The following is a 19,582-nucleotide window of genomic DNA, read 5'->3' as shown; positions in this document are numbered from 1 at the left end:
TACTCTGGGCAGGGAGGAAAGATGGTAGAGAAGTGGTGGACTCAGCGGTGAGTGATAAATAAAAAATTCTGGAAGATATAAGGTGACAAAATGAAAAAAATAAAGAGAAATGATGTAGTAAAAAACTGCAAGGACTGTATAATGTTAACTCATAAATGCCTTGAAACTGCTTGCTACCTTGCTAATGTTATGCTAATTTTCAGTTTTGTAATTAGCCTCATTTTATTCCAATGTTCAATGGCATTGTAATGACTGTTAGCTTTTTTGACTCATATCATGAATATCAAAATAATGTGTATGGTTTATGGTTTAAATAACCACCAAAACACAACAATACCCCTTCAGGTGAAAAGAAAGTATCATTTTATTAAAGTGATCTTCAGTCGTTTCAGTGTGCTCTGTTCATTCACTGTCTTTGATACTCTGTTCAAACTAACTAAAATTTATCTCTAATTTAGCTAACTCTAATTTATCACTTCTTGAAACTAACCTAAGAAGATCTGCACTGTTCACCACAATTAAAATTGATGTATTAATCTGCCTGTTGAGTTTTTCTTTTAATTGCTCTTGAACAAATTAGACCACAAAATATTGAGATGTGTGTATACATTTCCATTAGCACTATAGCACTAAGAGCTTATATAACTAATTTGAAATGGCTTAAATTATTAGCAATTTATAAATAGACTAAATTGACTCTATTCTGCAGTCAGTTCCTCTAACATTTAATGATGTACAACAATACAAGCAGAAATTTCATTGCATAGAAAAAGCTAACAGTACACAGTTGACCTTGTAAGAGCAAGAGTACTCTTGGTTGTACACATGTTCACAGCTCAATAGACCAAGAAATGTCTCCAATGTTGATGAACATATTTATTTCTCTATGCCAATGTATTTCATATTACCATAATAAGCCTAGTGTATCTTATGCTTAGAAAATCAAGAGCTCTGCTAGCTAGGTCTGTCATTTCTGCAGCCATATAAGGACATCATCCTGGGGCTTTTGTATGACCTTTTACAATTACCTGAGGAGTTTGTGCTGGTGTATACAAATGAGTGTTTTAGCTAGAAAGAAAGAACAAGCTAAAGGGGTACAAGGCAATTCAACAGTAATGTTGAAGAAATAATATTAGAAATAATAACTAGAATGGGGTAATAACAGGGGAAAAAGAGAAATGATAAAATGTCTGGATGTTTTCTGTTGTCTTTGATCGCCTGGATTTCCCTGCTGAATTCTTCAAGTAAATTTGCAGATAGACTTAGAAATTTAATATCATCTGACATTTTCAAGAAAACACTGCAATAAATTGGGATAAAATACTCTCTGTACCATGGTCATGGGCAGTTCTCTGTGTAAGACAGCTGGGTCTGGATTAGATCATATTATTTTAACTACTGACATCCCTTTGGCTGAGGACACATAATGAAATTGTTCAGTAATTTTTCCACTGCAAATGATCCAAAATGCAGCTGCATGATTTGTTTTCAACCTGCCTAAGTTCTCCCACCCGACCCCACTGCTCCACTCCCTCCACTGGCTTCCAGTAGCTGGCCAGACGGTCAGATGCTTGCCTACAAAGCTAAGAATGGACCAGCACCATCTTACCTCAAAGCTCTTATTACTTCTTGCACTGCACCTCACTCCCTCAGATCCACTAGCACTGCTCAACTGGTCCCACCATCTCTCAGGGTACAAGGTAGGTATACTTCTAGACTCTTCTCTGTTCTGGCACTGAGATGGTGGAATGAACTTCCCCTAGATGTCCGTACAGCCGAGTCACTGATTGTCTTCAAACGATGGATGAAGACCTACCTCCTTGTTTTATGTATTGTTGTATGTTTTATGTACATTTAGAAAAAAAAATAACTCAGGCTGATGGTATCCTAAGTCTGTTACCTACTGAACCAGTGTTAATGAATTCATTGAAAGAGATTTCAAAGCGCTTTCTTGTACGTCACCCTCAATAAGAGCATTTGCCAAATGCCAGAAATGTAAATGTAAATGTAATGAGTTCATTGCTGCCTGCCCCATGTGCTCCCAGCACAAGCCATCAAGGTCACTGCCTTCCGCCCATCTACGACCTCTCTCCAGGTGCCCTTGGTCCCACCTATCCATGGACTTTGTAACTGGCCTTCTCTGGTCTGCTGGCAACAATGCCATGCTTACTGTTGTGGCTCACTTCTCCAATATGGTCCACTTCATTCCATCGCCCATGCTCCCTCCAGCCAAAGAAACAACCCAGCTCCTGATTCAGCACGTATTTCATTTTCATGGCCTGCTGCGAGATATCGTGTCGGACCGGTGGCCTCAGCTGTGACAGCTACTTTGTTGCATAGGTTTTTAACTTATATGGGTCAACACTTTAATCTGTCTATCTATCTAAATCTTTTAAACTAGCAGTTATCAAACCCCTGATTAAAAACCCTGACCTCGACCCCTGTCAGTTGTCCAACTATAGGCCAGGACCAAAGGGAAGTGGTAGCTTAGTGGTTAAGGTGTTGGAATTCTGACTGGAGGGTTGTGAGTTTGAATCCCAGGCCCACCAAGCTAAATGTAGTTGTAAATGAATAACCTTGCGGAATATATAAATGGAGACATTCAGATAAAATTCTTAACAATACTTAATTTAAAAGAAAAAGTACTACTCCGTCCAGGGTGTATCCTGCCTTGATGCCCGATGACTCCTGAGATAGGCACAGGCTCCCCGTGACCCGAGTATAGATCGGATAAGCGGTACAGACAATGAAATGAAAAAAAAAAGTACAACTCATACTATCTGCACCATTTTAAGATATTTTGTCCTTTGGCTTTTATAAAATGGTTGGTGCTAGTACAGTGGCGTACAGGACTAATTTATGCATTGAGTATAAAATACTATTATTTACCTAGAAGCACTGAATGATCTCGTGCCACAGTACCCAATTGAACCTTTTATTATCCACCGCACATGCTTTCATCAAATGATGCAAGCTACAGCAGGGGACAGAGTTGTCTCTTACAAAGCCCCACAGTTATAGAACAGCCTTCCAATTAGTGTTAGGGACTCAGACACATTCTCTTTGTTTAAGCCTAGGCCAAAAACATTTGTTTAGTCAAGCCTTTTGTGAATAGTGTTTTGTTAGGTAAAGGAGCAGATCTCAAGGGTTCACGGACATAGAGTGTTTGGTGAACTTGGATGTTTGTATGCTGTCACCCCCCCCACTCTCATTCAGTCAGGTTTGTCAAAGGTGAAGTGGCTTGCTGTTTTATGTCCCAGGAAGCCCTCACGTCTGTGTTACCCTCTGGCTCTCCCTTTTAGTTATGCTGTCATAGCTAGTCTTGCTCGAGTCCCTGCTTGCACTCTGCACACAATGTGAATTGTCCTTAACTATTATGTGACAATAAGCATACCAAATATTTTGTTTTTCTCTGTCTTGCCCTTTCTCTCACTCCCTCTCCCTCTTTCAAGCTACAAATGTAAGTGTTGTTACCAGGAGCAGTTACCAGATCACTGATACCAGTAACAATGAAGCCTTTTTCTCTCTGGACCTGCCTAATCCATCCTGATAGCCTACTTCTGGTTGGAGTTCTCATCACTTGAATACTACTCGCTGCTGGAGAGAAGACAGCAATGAGACATGAGATTACTGTGAATGGTACCAATTAAAAATCATGAAGATGGCTTTGGACGGCAATTGAAATAAACAGCTTGTTAATGACTTCAGACTACAATTCTTATGACACCTTTAGCACTGCAATTGCCATGAACAATTTTGCAGTCAAGTCTTCACCAGTGACCAGTTAATAATTTCAAGAAAATAGACTCTTCATGTTAAAACTATAATGAATTTTCTGATTACACAATTGTACTTTTTGACCAGTACACAGTTTTAGAAGGGAATTATTTATAATTGCTCTATCCAGTGTAACCCAGATGTAGAACAGCACAGTTTTGCTGGGATTTAGTTTCTGATGAGCTGCCATCTGGACATGCTGAGTTCCATGCAGAAATATTAGTGACTGAGGCAGGAAAGGGGAGGTGAGTTGAGTGTCATCAGCATAGCAGTGATAAGAAAACCCATGTGAGAATATGACCATACCAAGAGAGTGTATATAGATGGAGAAGAGAAGAGTACCCAGCACTGAGCCTTGTGGGACACAGCTGAATAGTCTGCATGGACCACATGTGGTTTATCTCCATGTCACCTGATTTAACACTCAGACCAGGCAAGAAGCAAACCATTGCCATGCTGTGTCACAAAAGAGGATGGACAAGAATGTCTTGTGATTGACTTTGTTGAAGGATGCTGAAAAGTTGAGGACAAATAGGGCTGGTGACAGCATGGCTGGAGCTTGGCAATTAGGGAGAGCCAGTTGAAATGGTTCAGCTAACTTGCATGTAGACCCTCAAGGACAACTCCTGCTAGAGCTGTAATAGGCACATTCCTGACATTGACCCTGTGGCAGATCCAGGATACCCTGGAGAGATTAAAACTCTCATCTGACTTACGAATGTCTGGAGTTTATGGATCCCCTAGGTTAAATTTGGTCTGACCTCCTTTCCCTTCTGCCTCTGTGACTCCCACCAGAAACGGTAAATGAAAGACTGAATAATTTGATTTTAGAGATGCACCTTTTTCATCTATAATCATCATTATGCAGGTTGCCATTTAATCGTTGGAGACAGCTCAGCTCACCAAGGACAAGCTCTCTCAGCTACACAAATACATTTAAATGGAACACATTCTCAAACATTTGTGGTGCTGCAATATCCCCCAAGGTAACAGAGATAAACACAGTATAAACTGTTATCAAAGCAGCGTCATGCCAAATGTCAAGCCACTCCAAATCCAGCCTCTGTTCCCTTAATCTCACTCTTTTTCTCTCATTAAACCATTGTGTTGAGTGTCACGTACATTCATTTGTACAATCACGGTGGCTCTTAGGATTCATTACTCTTGCTCATGCTTCAATCTCTCTCTCCATCCAATTTCTTTCTCACTCTCCATCCCTCCTGCTGTCCATACAGAGCAACAAGGCTTGCTGCCAGGATTTGTAAGTCACCTTTGCACAGTCACCTTTATACACAGCATGAAAAAATAATTCATATCCCAAAACACACATACACATACACATGCATACACCCAGCAGTGAGCTGATATGTGACTCTATGCAAGCTTTGGCTAATGATGTGCAAGGGATTCACAGATGCTGTAGAAAAAAGAAGAAGAGAAATGAAGCAATCTAAAACCACTCTGCACAAAATGGGATATTCATGATTTGAATTTCTGCAGCATGCAAGCTGAAGCCAGTCGCCCTGTTATAACCAGACAGACGTGTCTAGCATTCGCATGGCAAACAGACTGATAATCCCTTCATGGGCAGAATAGTCTGAAGAAGACTAAAAGGGAGATACAGGAAATAACTGTATACCTACATTTCTTATTATAGACTTAATTTGCCAATATTGTACAGTGTGTATTTTCTTCAAATGTATTGACTGAAAGAAACAACATTCCTGCAGATTTTGTGAGACAAAATCAATTTCATGACCTCAGCACAAGTAGTGCTTAATATGTGTTTTGTAGCTGGCAGAAATGCAACATCAAAAGTTATTTGTTTAACTTGATGAAATGGCCAGAGAACAGTTTTCCGTCTTTAAGGATGGAATAAGTAAAATGTAATAGGTAAGCAGTACTGAAACATTTATGTTTAAATTCCAAATAGTGCACTAGCAAGTATAACTTTCAAGTGCACTAGTAAACATGATACTCTTACAGAACATTCATGGGGTTTGACAAAGTAAAAGCCTAGCAAAAAAAGAAAAGAAAAAAGAATCCTTATCTCCAGAATTTAAAAAAAGATTTTAAAATAGCTGTAAGAAACACTTCTTATAATATATGAATATGTTTTTAGCAATATGTTCTAGTTAAATTCATGCCAGTATGCATACAGATGGCTTAAATCAAATTGTATATATTGTTGGGAAATTACAGGTATCTTGATGTTGTCAGATGCATCCCTGGGGATTTGTAAACTTTAGGAAGTGTGTGTGAGAGAGAGAGATAATGTCACAAATATCACTTAAACAGCATCTAATACACTCCTGGTGTAGATGGAGAAAGGCCAAGCCTAGGGAGCTGGTCCAGATTAAAAGCATGATAAAACGGAAGGCAGGTGGCTAAAGCCAAAACTAATCCCCATGACCAAGGTAGCTTAAATGAACACAGATACAGATAAAAAGGAAGCAATTCAAATTTCAAGCTATTCATTAAACCAGTCAAAACTACCACTGTCTAGCAATCTTGCCAATGATGACCTTATAATACATATTGTAATAAGTGGCAAAGTAATTAACATATGTCAGATTCACTTACTCCTTTCTGAAACACACCACAAAGGCATGGAGCTGACCCAAGCTATCATTTGACTTCTCCATCTCACCTCTGTCCAACTTTTCATCTGTGTATGTGTGTGTGTCTCAACATAAGCTAGGCACATCCATTAATTCAAGCTGATGCTGTGAGTAGAGAATGAAGCATCTGTGTGCTCTCTAAGCCAGCAAGTGAAACATGCAAACTCATGCTTTCCCAGCCTGAAAGGAAAACAGCACCATAGCTGAAGTTTAGTCAGATTAATTTACAACCTCTCACCATGCCTTCTCTCAGAAATTCAGGCATTCTTATTTTATATGTTCCTATGGAGTTTAATTTAGTTTTTAACCAATTACTGTTGCCTTAGTTCCTGATAAAGACTTTGCTACAGAGTTTACATTAATTCCTCACTCAGACCTGTATTTGTGCTTTTAAAGAAGGCATTATATAATAGTGTTATTTAAAAAAAAAGAAAGTATTTTACTTCATAAGCAGCTTGTATTTGTCTGATCACAGTTTCTGCATTACTTCTGCTATCATGAATTTAAATGTGATATTAATATTAGGGAAACGTTAGTGTACTTTAATATAACTGTCCCTCAATAGCTAGAGTAGCATGCCTACCCTAAAAACCCTAACAAATGTGCATGTTTCAGTAAATAAAAATATATAACATGCATTCGTAATCACTTTTATGTACTGTATGCACTAGAGGGTGAATATTTCTCTTTAAATCCTGAAACTGCATTAAAAGCTGTAGCAATTTCAGGGATATATTTTTGAGCTCTTGTAGAATCAAGATGTTAGGCAGGTCACAGGAGATGGTGCATAGGTTTAGTCTAAATGCTAATTAGAAGTCATCCCATGAGGACCCTACCATGGTCCTGAATGTCAGCTGTTCTGAATTCTAGACATAATATCTATTTCCTAACTATTGTTGTCATATCTATTCTAGCATTCACTGGTTTCCTTCAACCTCCCTAGAACATGTCAGTAGGTGGAGTGACTATACAAAAGTGCCCCCAGATTGTCAAAAAAATTGTATGAATGAACATATAATTATCCATATGCACGGTATTCTGCAACAGACTGGCATACCATTCAGGATATAGTCTCATCTCATGCCCAGAGTTAATGTGATAGGCTCCAGATCCACCACGGTCTTGACCAGGATAAAGTGGCAGTGAAGAAGTGTGTAAGAATTCCTTGTGTAATGTCACGTACCACTGCAAAATAATGAGTTTCTTATGTTTTTTTCTTCCAGGTGCATGTATTGGTGAGATGAACAGTTTTGTGTCTTTTTTTGTGAACTGCTGACAATATTTCTCCTAAATCCAAAATATAACTATTGTTATTTAGAGTGTATATTTAAAGGAAATGACAACACATCAAAATAACCCAAGATCATGCAGTATTTGCAGAGCTTTAATAACTCAAATAAAACTAAATGGAAATAATTTGTAAACAAATTGTGTTCATGCTTTGGCTAAATAACATTAAGAAATCAGTATTTGGTGGAATAACCCTGATTTGCATGTGTTTTGGCTCCATGCTCTCCACCAGTTTATCGCATTGCTGTTGGGGAACTTTATACCACTCTTTTTGCAAAAAAGCAAACAGCTCAGCTTTGCTTGATGGTTTGTGACCATCCATCTTCCTCTTGGTGACATTCCAGAGGTTTTCAATAGGGTTCAAATCTGGAGATTGGGCAGTGGTCTCTTATTATTTTCCAGAGCTGTATATGTATGTATGTGTAAATATGTTCATAGGTACTTAATATAGGTATTTTTTCCCTCTCATTCTGAAGATGTGTACCATCTGTCAGTGAATATGCAATGCGTGAACACAACATCTGCCATTGTTTTTATAACCGAAGACACCTGAATGCATCTACATTGCACAATCCAAATCGTGACAAAAAGAGTATAAGGGAAAACATTTTACAACTGAGCAAGACTGCTGACTTCATTGGTAAGCAGTTACAACAGAAATGTTCTACTGATGCTTCAATACTGCATTTGACAGATGTATGACATTCTATATAAAATTAATATAAAGGATATATAGTATGTATATAAAGAATAAAAGATGAAAATGTGGCATCTGTACATACTGCATCATATACTTTATATCTGGTACAGTATATTATTTTAAAAAATATTTTAAACACAAAGCATCATCATATATACATTGATTTCAAGGAAAAAATATATATTAATTTTATTTTATTAGGGTAAGGTCTATGTAAAGCTTAATTTGCAATTTGTCATATTGCTTTAGTCTGGAAGATGTGATGTTTAATATGCCTATTGATGTACATCTTGAATTTTTAGCCTGCTTTTTGTCTTAATGGCTTCTACTGCTAGATCGAGGCGAGTCCTCACAAATTTCCCAACCACACAATTTTACTCCCAGCAAGAATACTACTGCCCTCTAATAGCAAAAATAGTGAAGAGTCTTCAAAAGTTCTCAGATTCGTGAATTGGTAGAGGTAGATGTTCTTGAAGCAAAGTACAAAGTGGTCTCAGAATAGACTAGCAAGTCAGATAGTGGGCTTCAAGCCAAATAAACACCCTCAAAGTTTATACTTCTGACCTAGAAAATGGAAGCGAGCTGCTTTTTTTGTTACATAAGTTGGCTTCATTCTTAGACGTTTATTTTCTCTGCGCAGATTAAATGTGTAGTTTGATGAAAATGTTCTGCAATCATTTAAGCTAGTTTAGTTCAGTCAATTATAACAGTGAGAGCAACAATGCTTTCATCCTTCCCTGACAGCATAAATGGATGGTACAGCTCATGATGCATTTCACCAAAATAAGAATTTGTCTATCAAAAAAAAAAAAGAAAAGAAAAAGAAAACCCTCAACAACAACAACAAAAATCATTCAACTTTAGAATTTACAAATAAAGTTAAATATGTGAAGTGATGCACAGACTGGGTGAACCTAAGAACTTTCAAAACTTTACTCTGAGGTGTGAGTTGTAGGTATTTTTATCAATAAATCAAAACTTAGTCGAAACTTTTAGAATGTTTTAGTAGTAATTCTGAAAAGCTTGGTGATTTATGGTTCAAAGATCGGTGCAGACAGAATGATGAAAGAGAGAGAAAATAAAAGTCAGTCTGCAGCGAACATCAGTGTGTACGGCTCAGGGCTGAAATTGGACAGTGATTGCCTTTCAGTGTGGTACTACTGCAACACACTGATGGAACTAAAATGAAATACAATAAGGAATTACATTCACTTCAATCAGCAAAGTAAGAAATTACTCCTTTATGATAAATCCCTTTGTGTATTTCATTTCACATCCTTGCTTTCGGATTTTAAACGGAATCCATATGCATTGCAGAGGCATTTACTGCTTTTAATAGTGGAACACAATTTCTCCAGATCTGGCAGAAATTCAGCATGCAATACTTATAAAAACAAGCCATACTGATTGTTTTTAAATAAAGAGGTCAAGTAACATGAGAGCAACACAATGAAGATTCTGCTTTTTCCTGCAACAATATTGCTTAGAGTGTTGTATTTTGCCTGCTTGAATGTTTTTTTTTTTTTTATTTGCTCTGGTTCAGAAAAGTCTCGGTGAACAGTAACACCGAAAATCAAAATGAGACGGTTTTTTTTCGCTGTCTCAGAATCTTCTTCACAAAAACTGGCAAACATAAATGCAGCACTGATACAATTGACACAAATAATAAAACAACTGAAATATAATACCTAATATATTCATATTGTTTCTAGATTTCTAGATAGAATTCATGTAAAATGGTAAAGCAATTCTGCAAGTACTGTATATCGCAGATAAATTCAGATCAGTTCACAGGCTGATATGCAGGTAGCATCACTGAAGGTCAAAGGACAAGCGTGAAGGACAGGGATTAACGCCTGTGATCAATGACGTGATAATTCAGAATGAGCAGTTACTGTTCGATAATTAATATACCGCTAAAACTCATTAAAGAGCTTTAATACATAGCATCTAGCATGGGTTTATCTAATTGTTAGCAACTTAATCAACTTTGCGTGCAAAATACATGCAGTAAATTTGGTTCCAACCATTCACAAGATATACTGCATGTTATACTTTTCTAAATTTGCTTATTTAACCTATGTGGATTTAACATATTTAACTGTATATATTTATTTTAAATAATAATAACAATAATAATAATAATAATAATAATAATAATAATAATAATAGTACATCAGTGCTTTATGTTAGATAAAGTGTTGGAAAATATGCTTTTGACATCTGAAAGCAGGTTTTCTGAGCAAACTGTGTGCTGGAGTCACACTGTGCTGTAGCTTACAGGAGTAATTAAAAAGCATTCATGACTTCTGGTTCATACAGCAAGATCCCCATGCGTTGAATTAACGCTAAGAGTGCTGAATTAACAGTTTTTTCCCCTTGTGAATTCTAATGATCATTAAGAAACAAGGAAAACATATGCACGCTGCAGATCTTATTCAGCACTTGAGGTGTTTTAAAAACAGCTTTAAATGAGCATCAATCTTTCAAAGCCGAGAAGAAAACGCGGGGCTCAAGGTTAGAAAAGGGCTGCGTGGGAGGAATTGCAATGACGGGTGGGTGAAACTGTGACTGACTTACTCGGCTTTTCTGGCGAGTCCGGCCGAACGGCAGAGGCTCACAGGCGGCTGCGGCACCAGCGACCTGCACCGCGGGCTCCTCGCGCGCTCCTCTCGCTCCTCAGGAGGAGAACCGGCGCTGCACGGTGGGGCAGCGGGCACAAGCTGCAGCTGTCGCGGCGGAGAGGGATGATGATGAGGGTGGTGGTGGTGATGAACCGGTGGAGGAGGGTGATGCTGCGGAGCCTGGCCCGGAGCTCCAACCGGTGGAGGATGCGGCCCGGATGGTGGCGCTGGGCTGGTGCTCCTCGGTGGAGGAGGAGGTGGATGCTGATGCTGAGGCTGCTGATGCTGGTGGTGCTGATGCGGATCCCTCAGGCGCCGGTTTTCTCCAATAAGGTCCTGCACCTTCCTCTCGAGATCGTCGATTCTCTGCCGCTGGGTTTGTATGAGGCTCTGTTGGTTTTGCACGATGGTCGTCAGCTCTTTGAGATAAAGCACCGCTTTCATGGGGTTGTCCAGCAAACTCTCCATCGCTAACCGTTAGTGTCTGAATTGGATGTTTTTTGAGAGGGTCAGGGAGATACGTGAAAAAAAATAGCCCGTGCCCTCTCTCTCTCTCTGAGTTCTGTGTTCAGGCTGTGTAAGGATGCGGATGCTTGTGCTGATGCGGAGGATCAGTATCAGAGCATCAGGAGGAAGAGGAGGAGCTGTAGTAGGAGGTGGGGGAGGATGCTCTGCACTGTGGCCAACCACAGAACAGCGTGTGGACACTCAACACTTAACCCCATCCACACCTTCATTTTTACTTATCAGCATTATGCCAGCATGGCGTTACCTCTCTGCCTTTAATTTTCGCCAAGTATTCATAAAGTTAACACAAATCCCTGCAGTGCATAACTGTTTATAACTACAGTGTAGAATTAGGCTACAAAAACAGTGTCACTTAACTTATACAATGTGAAGCATTTGGTTTAAATGTATTGGGCTGTACTGGAAGTGTGGCCCGAAATAAGCAAGTGATCTGGAGGGCGGTGTGGAGGGATGGGGGGGCGGTCTAATATGGAAAGCCAAATGGTTCAAACACGCGTTTTAATTATTAGTAAATAAAAAAAATTACACCAAGGGTATACATCTATAAAATTGGATAACATTCATTGTTTACAACGGTGCACATAAACAACTAAATGAATGCAGAAGAAAAGCTACCTTTTAATAGTTAACCACGAATAATTAGCTTGCAGCCATAAATGAAACAATTCAAAGTTGTCTTGTTCCCTAGGGGTATTTCACATTAGCACTTATGACCAGTGCTATGAACTCAACTGACCTATGGTTTGAATTCAACGCGAGAAGAGGAGCCTTGAATTCTATTATCTGACCCAGGGTGAATTCACCTGATCTATCACAGGCCTCACGATGAAGCAGTTAGCAGTTGAATATTAATGTTGTCATTTTGATATTGAGACATGACAGAATAGATAGATAGATAGATAGATAGATAGATAGATAGATAGATAGATAGATAGATAGATAGATAGATAGATAGATAGATAGATAGATAAATAAATAAATATGTATGAACATCTGGAATCGCACCCCTTTCTAAGATAATCTCTCTAGACCTGGAGCTAGTCTCTGGTCTTTTGAGCTGCCTTCAGCTAAATAGTTTATATAAATGTATGTGATTGGGAAAGGTGTGTTCTGTTCTAGCAGCTTGGTCTGTTGAAATATTTGATGGGTCTGCATCTGCACTGTGTTACACACTGATACCTACAACCACTATAGGATAAAAGTATCTCAAGCAATCTATTCACTGCATCCAGATTTCAGCAGTTTTATTGCTATACAAATAAAACTGAATTGTAAACCTAATAAAGAAGCAGAATGTGTTTCACAAAAGGATGTATTTTGGATGACTATCAAAAAAATACAGTGCCTGCAGAAATTACTCACCTCCCAGTGCTTATTTCTCTTTTTGCTGTATTGCACTATCAAATTTAAGTATATTAGAATGCTACTTTTGTGCTTATTTCGAAGTGACTCTCTCTATAGAAATAAAAATAAATGACGTATTGAGGTCCTCAGAATTATGAAAATAAGTCTTGAAAATAGCGTAATTAATAATTTAGTAGCACAAGTAATTAGTTATCCCCCTAACATCCCTTCTAAAAAGTACATAGTGTTTATTTTACAAGAACTCACAGTGCATGTGTTATACAGGGTACAATTTTAATTCAAATTGCAAGATGAAGAAGGTTATTAAAAGCATCAGCAAAGCTTTGAACCTTTTTTAGAATCTCTACCAAGATCAAGCCAAATTGATTGCTTGGCCAAGAACATCTGAGAGCATTTGGGAAAAGATTTGTGGTCTGAGGAGACTAAAGTTGAGCCATTTGATCTAAAGCCAAAGCATTATGTTTGGAGCAAAACAAGTACTAATACCCATGTTCCTTTACTCAAGTATGTTGCTGGTAGTGTTATGCTCTAGGGTTGATTTTCAGCAGGAGGAACAGGAAAGCTTGTTGCCATCACATGCAAAATGGGTGGAGTCAAATCTAAGCTATTTGTTGAGGAGAACCACCAATACAATTTGCTTAGGTTTGATTAATTTTGTGATTGCACAAATGCATTTCAGGGAAATTTCTAACTCAGTTTCAATCTAATTATTATTACAAAATGCATATGCAAGTACATAATTTACACACAGTTTCAAGTCAACTTAGTATCAGCATCTTGGAGGCCAGGTTGCTGTCAAAACAAGGCTGAGACAGTTCTAAAGCAGTATTAAAATATATTAAGGTATTTTTATTTTTAAATAATATACTGCTGAACAAGAGATACATCTGTCTACCAAAAGTCATTGACTGGGTAAGAAGAGGATTAGTCAGAGAAGGTCTCAAGATTTTATCCTTCTTAAACTAGACCTGGCGAGAGTTAGCAGTAAAGACAGAGAAGTCTAGCACACAATTGACAATTGACATAGATAACCTACATAACTGAAGTAACGTCAGTGAGTGGAACCAAAATAACTACACTTAAATTCAAAGCAGCTTAACGACAGCAACACTTTAATGTTCAGATAATTAAAGCCAATTAGCACACAGGTTCTGATGTACAGCTTTTGAATCTAAAACTCCACCCTTTTGATCAGGTCACTGTGTTCCAAGTGGCCAGCTTACGTCTGCTCTGCATTCCATCGGTCGAACATGTCAAAGTGATCATGAAGACTGGTATTTTTTATTTAAAGGAACAGTCAGAGAAGAAGAGCAAACAGGCAGAGAAGAGCAAAAAAGAGCAGAGATACAAATGACATCAACTGTGTAATATTATCTGATAATGACTAACCCAGTGTTGTTTTCATCTTAACTTTTACTGTCTGCTTTTTTGCTACTTCAAAGCAATCATGTGCAAATCCTGATCACGGTCTAATTAGCCACTTATTGATTCAGCAGGTTTTTATAAGAGGGAGTCCTTGTTCAGTTGATAAGGCCACAAGGATTGCTACAGATCCTACACACCCTGGATTTCTCCTATTTCAACAGCATCCCTTCAGAAAATGCTTTAAAACAGTCTAAGCCAATACTAACAGGCACCTGAACAGTTTCATAAGCCATATCTTCTCTCTCCTGGACTCATTACTTTCTGGTACACAGTGAACTGTCTACTTCCTCTTGCTTGCACAACTGCACTTTGTCTCCCATGCCATAAAGCTTGTGCTACTTAATTACAGACAGAATACTAAATTTGAGGTATTCTCTATAATTCTATTTGCACACACAGTATATTGTAATTGGTCACTTGTTTATTTTGTGTGATTTATGAATTTGTTTACTATTGTGTTGTCCCATATTTTCATACTTCTATATACTTGTGTTGTGTGATTCTCTGTTCAGCAATTCCTAATGCCAAATCAAATTTCTGATTCAGACGAGTACTGGGATATTTTTCTTGAGAACACGAGCTAGAAGCAGACATATATGCCCCCATCTGACATTTATGTTTCTGTTAACATCATCACAATACTGTAGAGAAAGTGAGAAAAGTTCAGTAAAGTTCAAAAGAATTTGTCTGCATCAGGAAGAGCGAGGCCTTGGGGCACCAATTCCCTTTTGTGAAAATTAAGTTTTTTAAAGTGCACATATTCAAGTTTAGTGCTATGTATTGAAGCATTTAATGACATTTAATGAGTCTTACCATTTATGTCTGATGAAAAACCTTTCCAGTTGTTGAGGGGGAAAGAGGACGTTCAACATGAATAAAGGAGATATGGTTCATTCACTAATTAACCGACAGAACCAACATTTCTCCAAGCTAGCATTTCTATTTACAGAAGGTTTTCTGGACATTACAGTTATCAGAAGCATTGCTTCTTTTATCAATGGATGCTCTGAATTCTAAAACATTTTATGACATTTATAAAAGGTGTTACTTGTTAAACATCCACTTCCAAAAACACAGGTATTAAGATGAATTTGTGATTTTGGACCATTGTCATGCTGGAACAGATTTCAGGCCCAACTTCCAACTTCAGGGGAACAGTTTGAGGAAGACTCACATACTGTATGTTTATGACAGGTTTACACATACTGTTGCCCATATAGTGAGGTTGTCTGATGGAAACACTAACACTTTGGGTGTTCTTTTGGATGGGTATACTATATGCTCAAATGCCTGGCTGTAATAACATCCCAAAACCTTACCTTACTGTATAAATACATCAGTTCCATGAAGGTACAAGATGTTGTATGACTGTTACTGCTGTTCTGAAGCTGGTTTTAATAAATTATTTGCATTGTCTTTCTAGTCAATTTCGTCTAAGCTGGAAGAAGCCTTCATGACCTGGTAAAATGACCTGTTCTCTGAAGTCTTAAACGAAGGTAAAGAAATTGCAATATTCAGCACTTACAGCTTTAGTGTTTTATGTTCTCTGTTAAATATCATTTTATATACTGCTAAATGAAGCACAAGTGTTATTCTATTAATAATGTGAGAATTAGTTCTGCACTGTGTATTGGAAATCACTTAAAAGATGATTTCATGTAAAACATGAAATTACTGATTAGAAGCAATAAGCATGCAATCAGTAACCTGTGATGCATTACATTGTAATTTTCTGTGTAAAATCAATTATGGACCTGTGCAGCACATGACGCCTTACTAAATGTTTGCAAATGTTGGCATGGAAGTGAAATATTACATTTATACTGGACCATTTAAAGCATATTGCTATAACATTGACAACAGCTATCCAGGTGAGAAACAGTGTTAGGTGTATTAATCTATTAAATTTTAATTACTAATTCAAAAGTGTGACCTTTTGTCACATTTATAATGTATTTAATAAAACATAATTTGTGCCCTATGACTGTCAGTGTTATAAAGCCCTAACTCTTTGAGTTCTCACTTTCTTGTTAGTAAACGCGGGTAAAACATGTTTTTCTTTTTAATTCCTGAACATTTAGCATCGTCACACACCCGTGTAAAATTCTCAGGGAACACCTGCTACAGCGCTAATGTAATGCAAAGTTTTAGTTGTTTTTTTCCCCACATGTGGAATGGAATTGCACTTTGTGCTTAGGGTAAGGGAACTCCCGAAGTCACCTTGTTTCCATAGCAACAGCTTGGCATTCTCATCTGCTGTGCTTCATGATTAAAGAAAAGGGAACAAAGAGGACAAGGAGATTTCAAAAATAAATGCAAAAAAATAATGGATAACAGCGTGTGCGAGTTAGCAAGCTCTACAATGTCTTTTCATCTGTCTGAAGGATACAAAGATTAAGCAGGACTTTGTCTACCTGTGGATTTTGGCTAACCCTGGTAAAATGGCTTTCTGTATTTGTGACAATAGCAGGATAATGGCTGCATTGCCGACCCAGATTCTAATCTGCACAATCATTTTGTCTCTGTTCTAGCTGTGTACTGAATAATAATATTTTTTCTTTATATAGTGCTTTATCCCCCCCATGCAGCATTGTTTTACAATAGAAATGGAACACATTTAAGGAGGAAATGCAATACAAGTATTTTGGAGTGTGAGAGAGTTTGGAAAAGGTGTAGGAACAAGCCACCCAATACTTAAAATCTACACTATATTGCCAAAAGTTTTGGGACACCCCTCCAGAACAGTGCGTAGAGAGCTTCATGGAATGGGTTTTCATGGCCGAGCAGCTGCATCCAAGCCTTACGTGACCAAGTGCAATGCAAAGCGTCGGATGCAGTGGTGTAAAGCACGCCGTCACTGGACTCTAGAGCAGTGCAGACGCGTTCTCTGGAGTGACCGATCATGCTTCTCTGTCTGGCAATATGAATCACGAGTCTGAGTTTGGCAGAAACTCAGACTCGGACAGAAGGAGAACCGCACTTGCCTGATTGCATTGTGCCAAGTGTAAAGTTTGGTGGAGGGGGGATTATGGTGTGGGGTTGTTTTTCAGGGGTTGGGTTTGGCCCCATAGTTCCAGTGAAAGGAACTCTTAATGCTTCAGGATACCAAGACATTTTGGATAATTTCATGCTCTCAACTTTGTGGGAACAGTTTGGGGATGACCACTTCCTGTTCAAACATGACTGCACACCAGTGCACAAAGCAAGGTCCATAAAGACATGGATGAGTGAGTTTGGTGTGGAGGAACTTGACTGGCCTGCACAGAGTCCTGACCTCAACACCTTTGGAATGAATTAGAGCAGATTACTCACACTTGAATTAGAGCAGTTACTCACACTTCTTCTTCCCAGGACAGGCTCTGGGACCGTCACAGTCCTGACCTGCCTGGAGAGAGTCAGGCTAATCTAAACTGTGTCTTGTATGTAGATTCTCACTGAAAGTTTGTAGTCATTATCTCTTTTTTGTCACAGTTTCTTAGTCTTTCCCCTATAAATACAACAAACTGTATAGCTGAAATATCATGAACAATTGCCATGAGCATTATAAAAGTAGCAGACATTGAAAATTTGACACTGAGTTCTAGTCCTATCCCAAATCTCTCCCTCCATCATGTGGTTAGATTGAGAATTACTTTTGATAAAAGAAAAGACTCTTATAAATAATATTCTTAATGATCATAATTGAATAATGAAGTAGCCATTTGAAAGAACTCACATTTAATTAATAATCTGAAAGACTTACATTTATACAGCTTAGCAGTTGAGGAGTAAATGCCTTGCTCAGCTGTGGCAGATTGGTGGTGCTGGGATTTAAACTTACAACCTTCCAGACAGTTCAATGCCTTAACCACTGAACTACCACTCCCCTAGCAGTTTGGCTGCTATACCGTACACTATACCATACACTACTCACAAAAAGTTAAGGATATTCAGCTTTCGAGAGAAATTTCAGGATGCACCTAAAATGCACTATAACCTTTACAGGTGAACTTAATTTGACCTTCTCTACACTTTTGAATGCACATGTCCAACTGTTCAGTGTTTCAGTACTTTTTTGCATAACTTGCTGTTCTCTAACAAGGTGCTTAAGGGAAAAATTCACAACTGGTGTTTGATCCATGAATCGACCAATAAATTTTCTGGTTCAATTAGAATTGGTATTTAAACAGTCCTCTTCATCATGCTGTTCACATTTTGACATCATGAGACCAAGACCACACCTAACAATTGATCAACAGTACCTCACCATTGCGAGGCTTCAAACAGGATGTTCTCAGAGGGAAGTGGCCACTGAGCTTAGAGTGTCACAGAGTGTCATCAGCAGGATGTGACAGAGATACAGAGAGACTGGAAGAGTCACAGAAAGGCATAGAAGTGGACATCCTTTGGCCACATCCCACGTTGTTGACCGCTTCATTGTGAACAGTGCTCTGTGGAACCGGATGATGAATACCACTCAACTCCAGGCACATTTAAGGGAGGTGAGAGGCACCCAAGTGTCACGTCAGACCATTCGAAACCGTTTACATCAGTGTGGTCTGCCTGCTAGACGACCTGCAAGGGTACCTGACCACACCACCAGGCACAGGCGTCATCGTCTTCCATGGGCCAGGGAGCATTTACACTGGATGAGGGACCAGTGGGCCTCAGTGCTGTTCTCTGATGAAAGTCGATTCACGTTGAGCAGAAATGATGGCCGCCAGTGATGTTGGAGACGTCAAGGAGAGCGCTATGCATCAGCCACTGTTGTCACCAGACGGTGGTGGTGTTACAGTCTGGGCAGGTGTGTCTACTCAATACAGAACTGCCCTACATCTTGTGAATGGTACAGTGACAAGCCAATACTACCTGAATAACATAATAATCCAGTCATTGTGCCCCTGTGTGAACAACAAAGGCCTAATTTCATCTTCATGGACGACAATGCTCCAGCTCATCAAGGTCACATCATTAGGGAACGGCTGCTGGAGGCTGGGGTACCTCAAATGGAGTGGCCTGCACTTTCTCCAGACCTGAATCCCATAGAAAACCTATGGGATCAGCTGAGTCGCAGTGTAGAGGCTCATAACCCTGCACCCCAGAACCTCAATGACCTGAGGGCCGCCTTTCAAGAAGAGTGGAATGCCATGCCTCAGCAGACAATAAGTCAACCCGTGAACAGCATGAGATGTCGTTGTCAAGCTGTAATTGATGGTCAAGGGCACATGACAAATTATTGAGACATTGACATTTTTTGTTGTGGTATACCCACC

The 19,582-nt window shown here is 38.8% G+C and overlaps 1 protein-coding gene across 4 annotated transcripts in view; it reads right to left on the bottom strand.

Moving 5' to 3' along the window:
- iqsec3a (IQ motif and Sec7 domain ArfGEF 3a) overlaps positions 1–11,631 on the bottom strand; it is a 108,483-nt gene extending 96,852 nt beyond the window's left edge. For 3 of the 4 annotated variants that reach the window (XM_058417699.1, XM_058417700.1, XM_058417701.1), the window contains exon 1: positions 10,969–11,631. In XM_058417699.1, the coding sequence (XP_058273682.1) occupies positions 10,969–11,480 (512 nt within the window). In that variant the 5' untranslated portion in view covers positions 11,481–11,631. The remainder of the gene's footprint in view (positions 1–10,968) is intronic. The other variant, XM_058417702.1, reaches the window with a different exon arrangement.
- Positions 11,632–19,582: the final 7,951 nt, after the last annotated feature.

The sequence above is a fragment of the Hemibagrus wyckioides genome, linkage group LG19 (assembly GCF_019097595.1).
Source record: "Hemibagrus wyckioides isolate EC202008001 linkage group LG19, SWU_Hwy_1.0, whole genome shotgun sequence".
Lineage (NCBI taxonomy): Eukaryota > Metazoa > Chordata > Actinopteri > Siluriformes > Bagridae > Hemibagrus > Hemibagrus wyckioides.
This window is presented reverse-complemented; position numbering and strand designations above follow the sequence as displayed.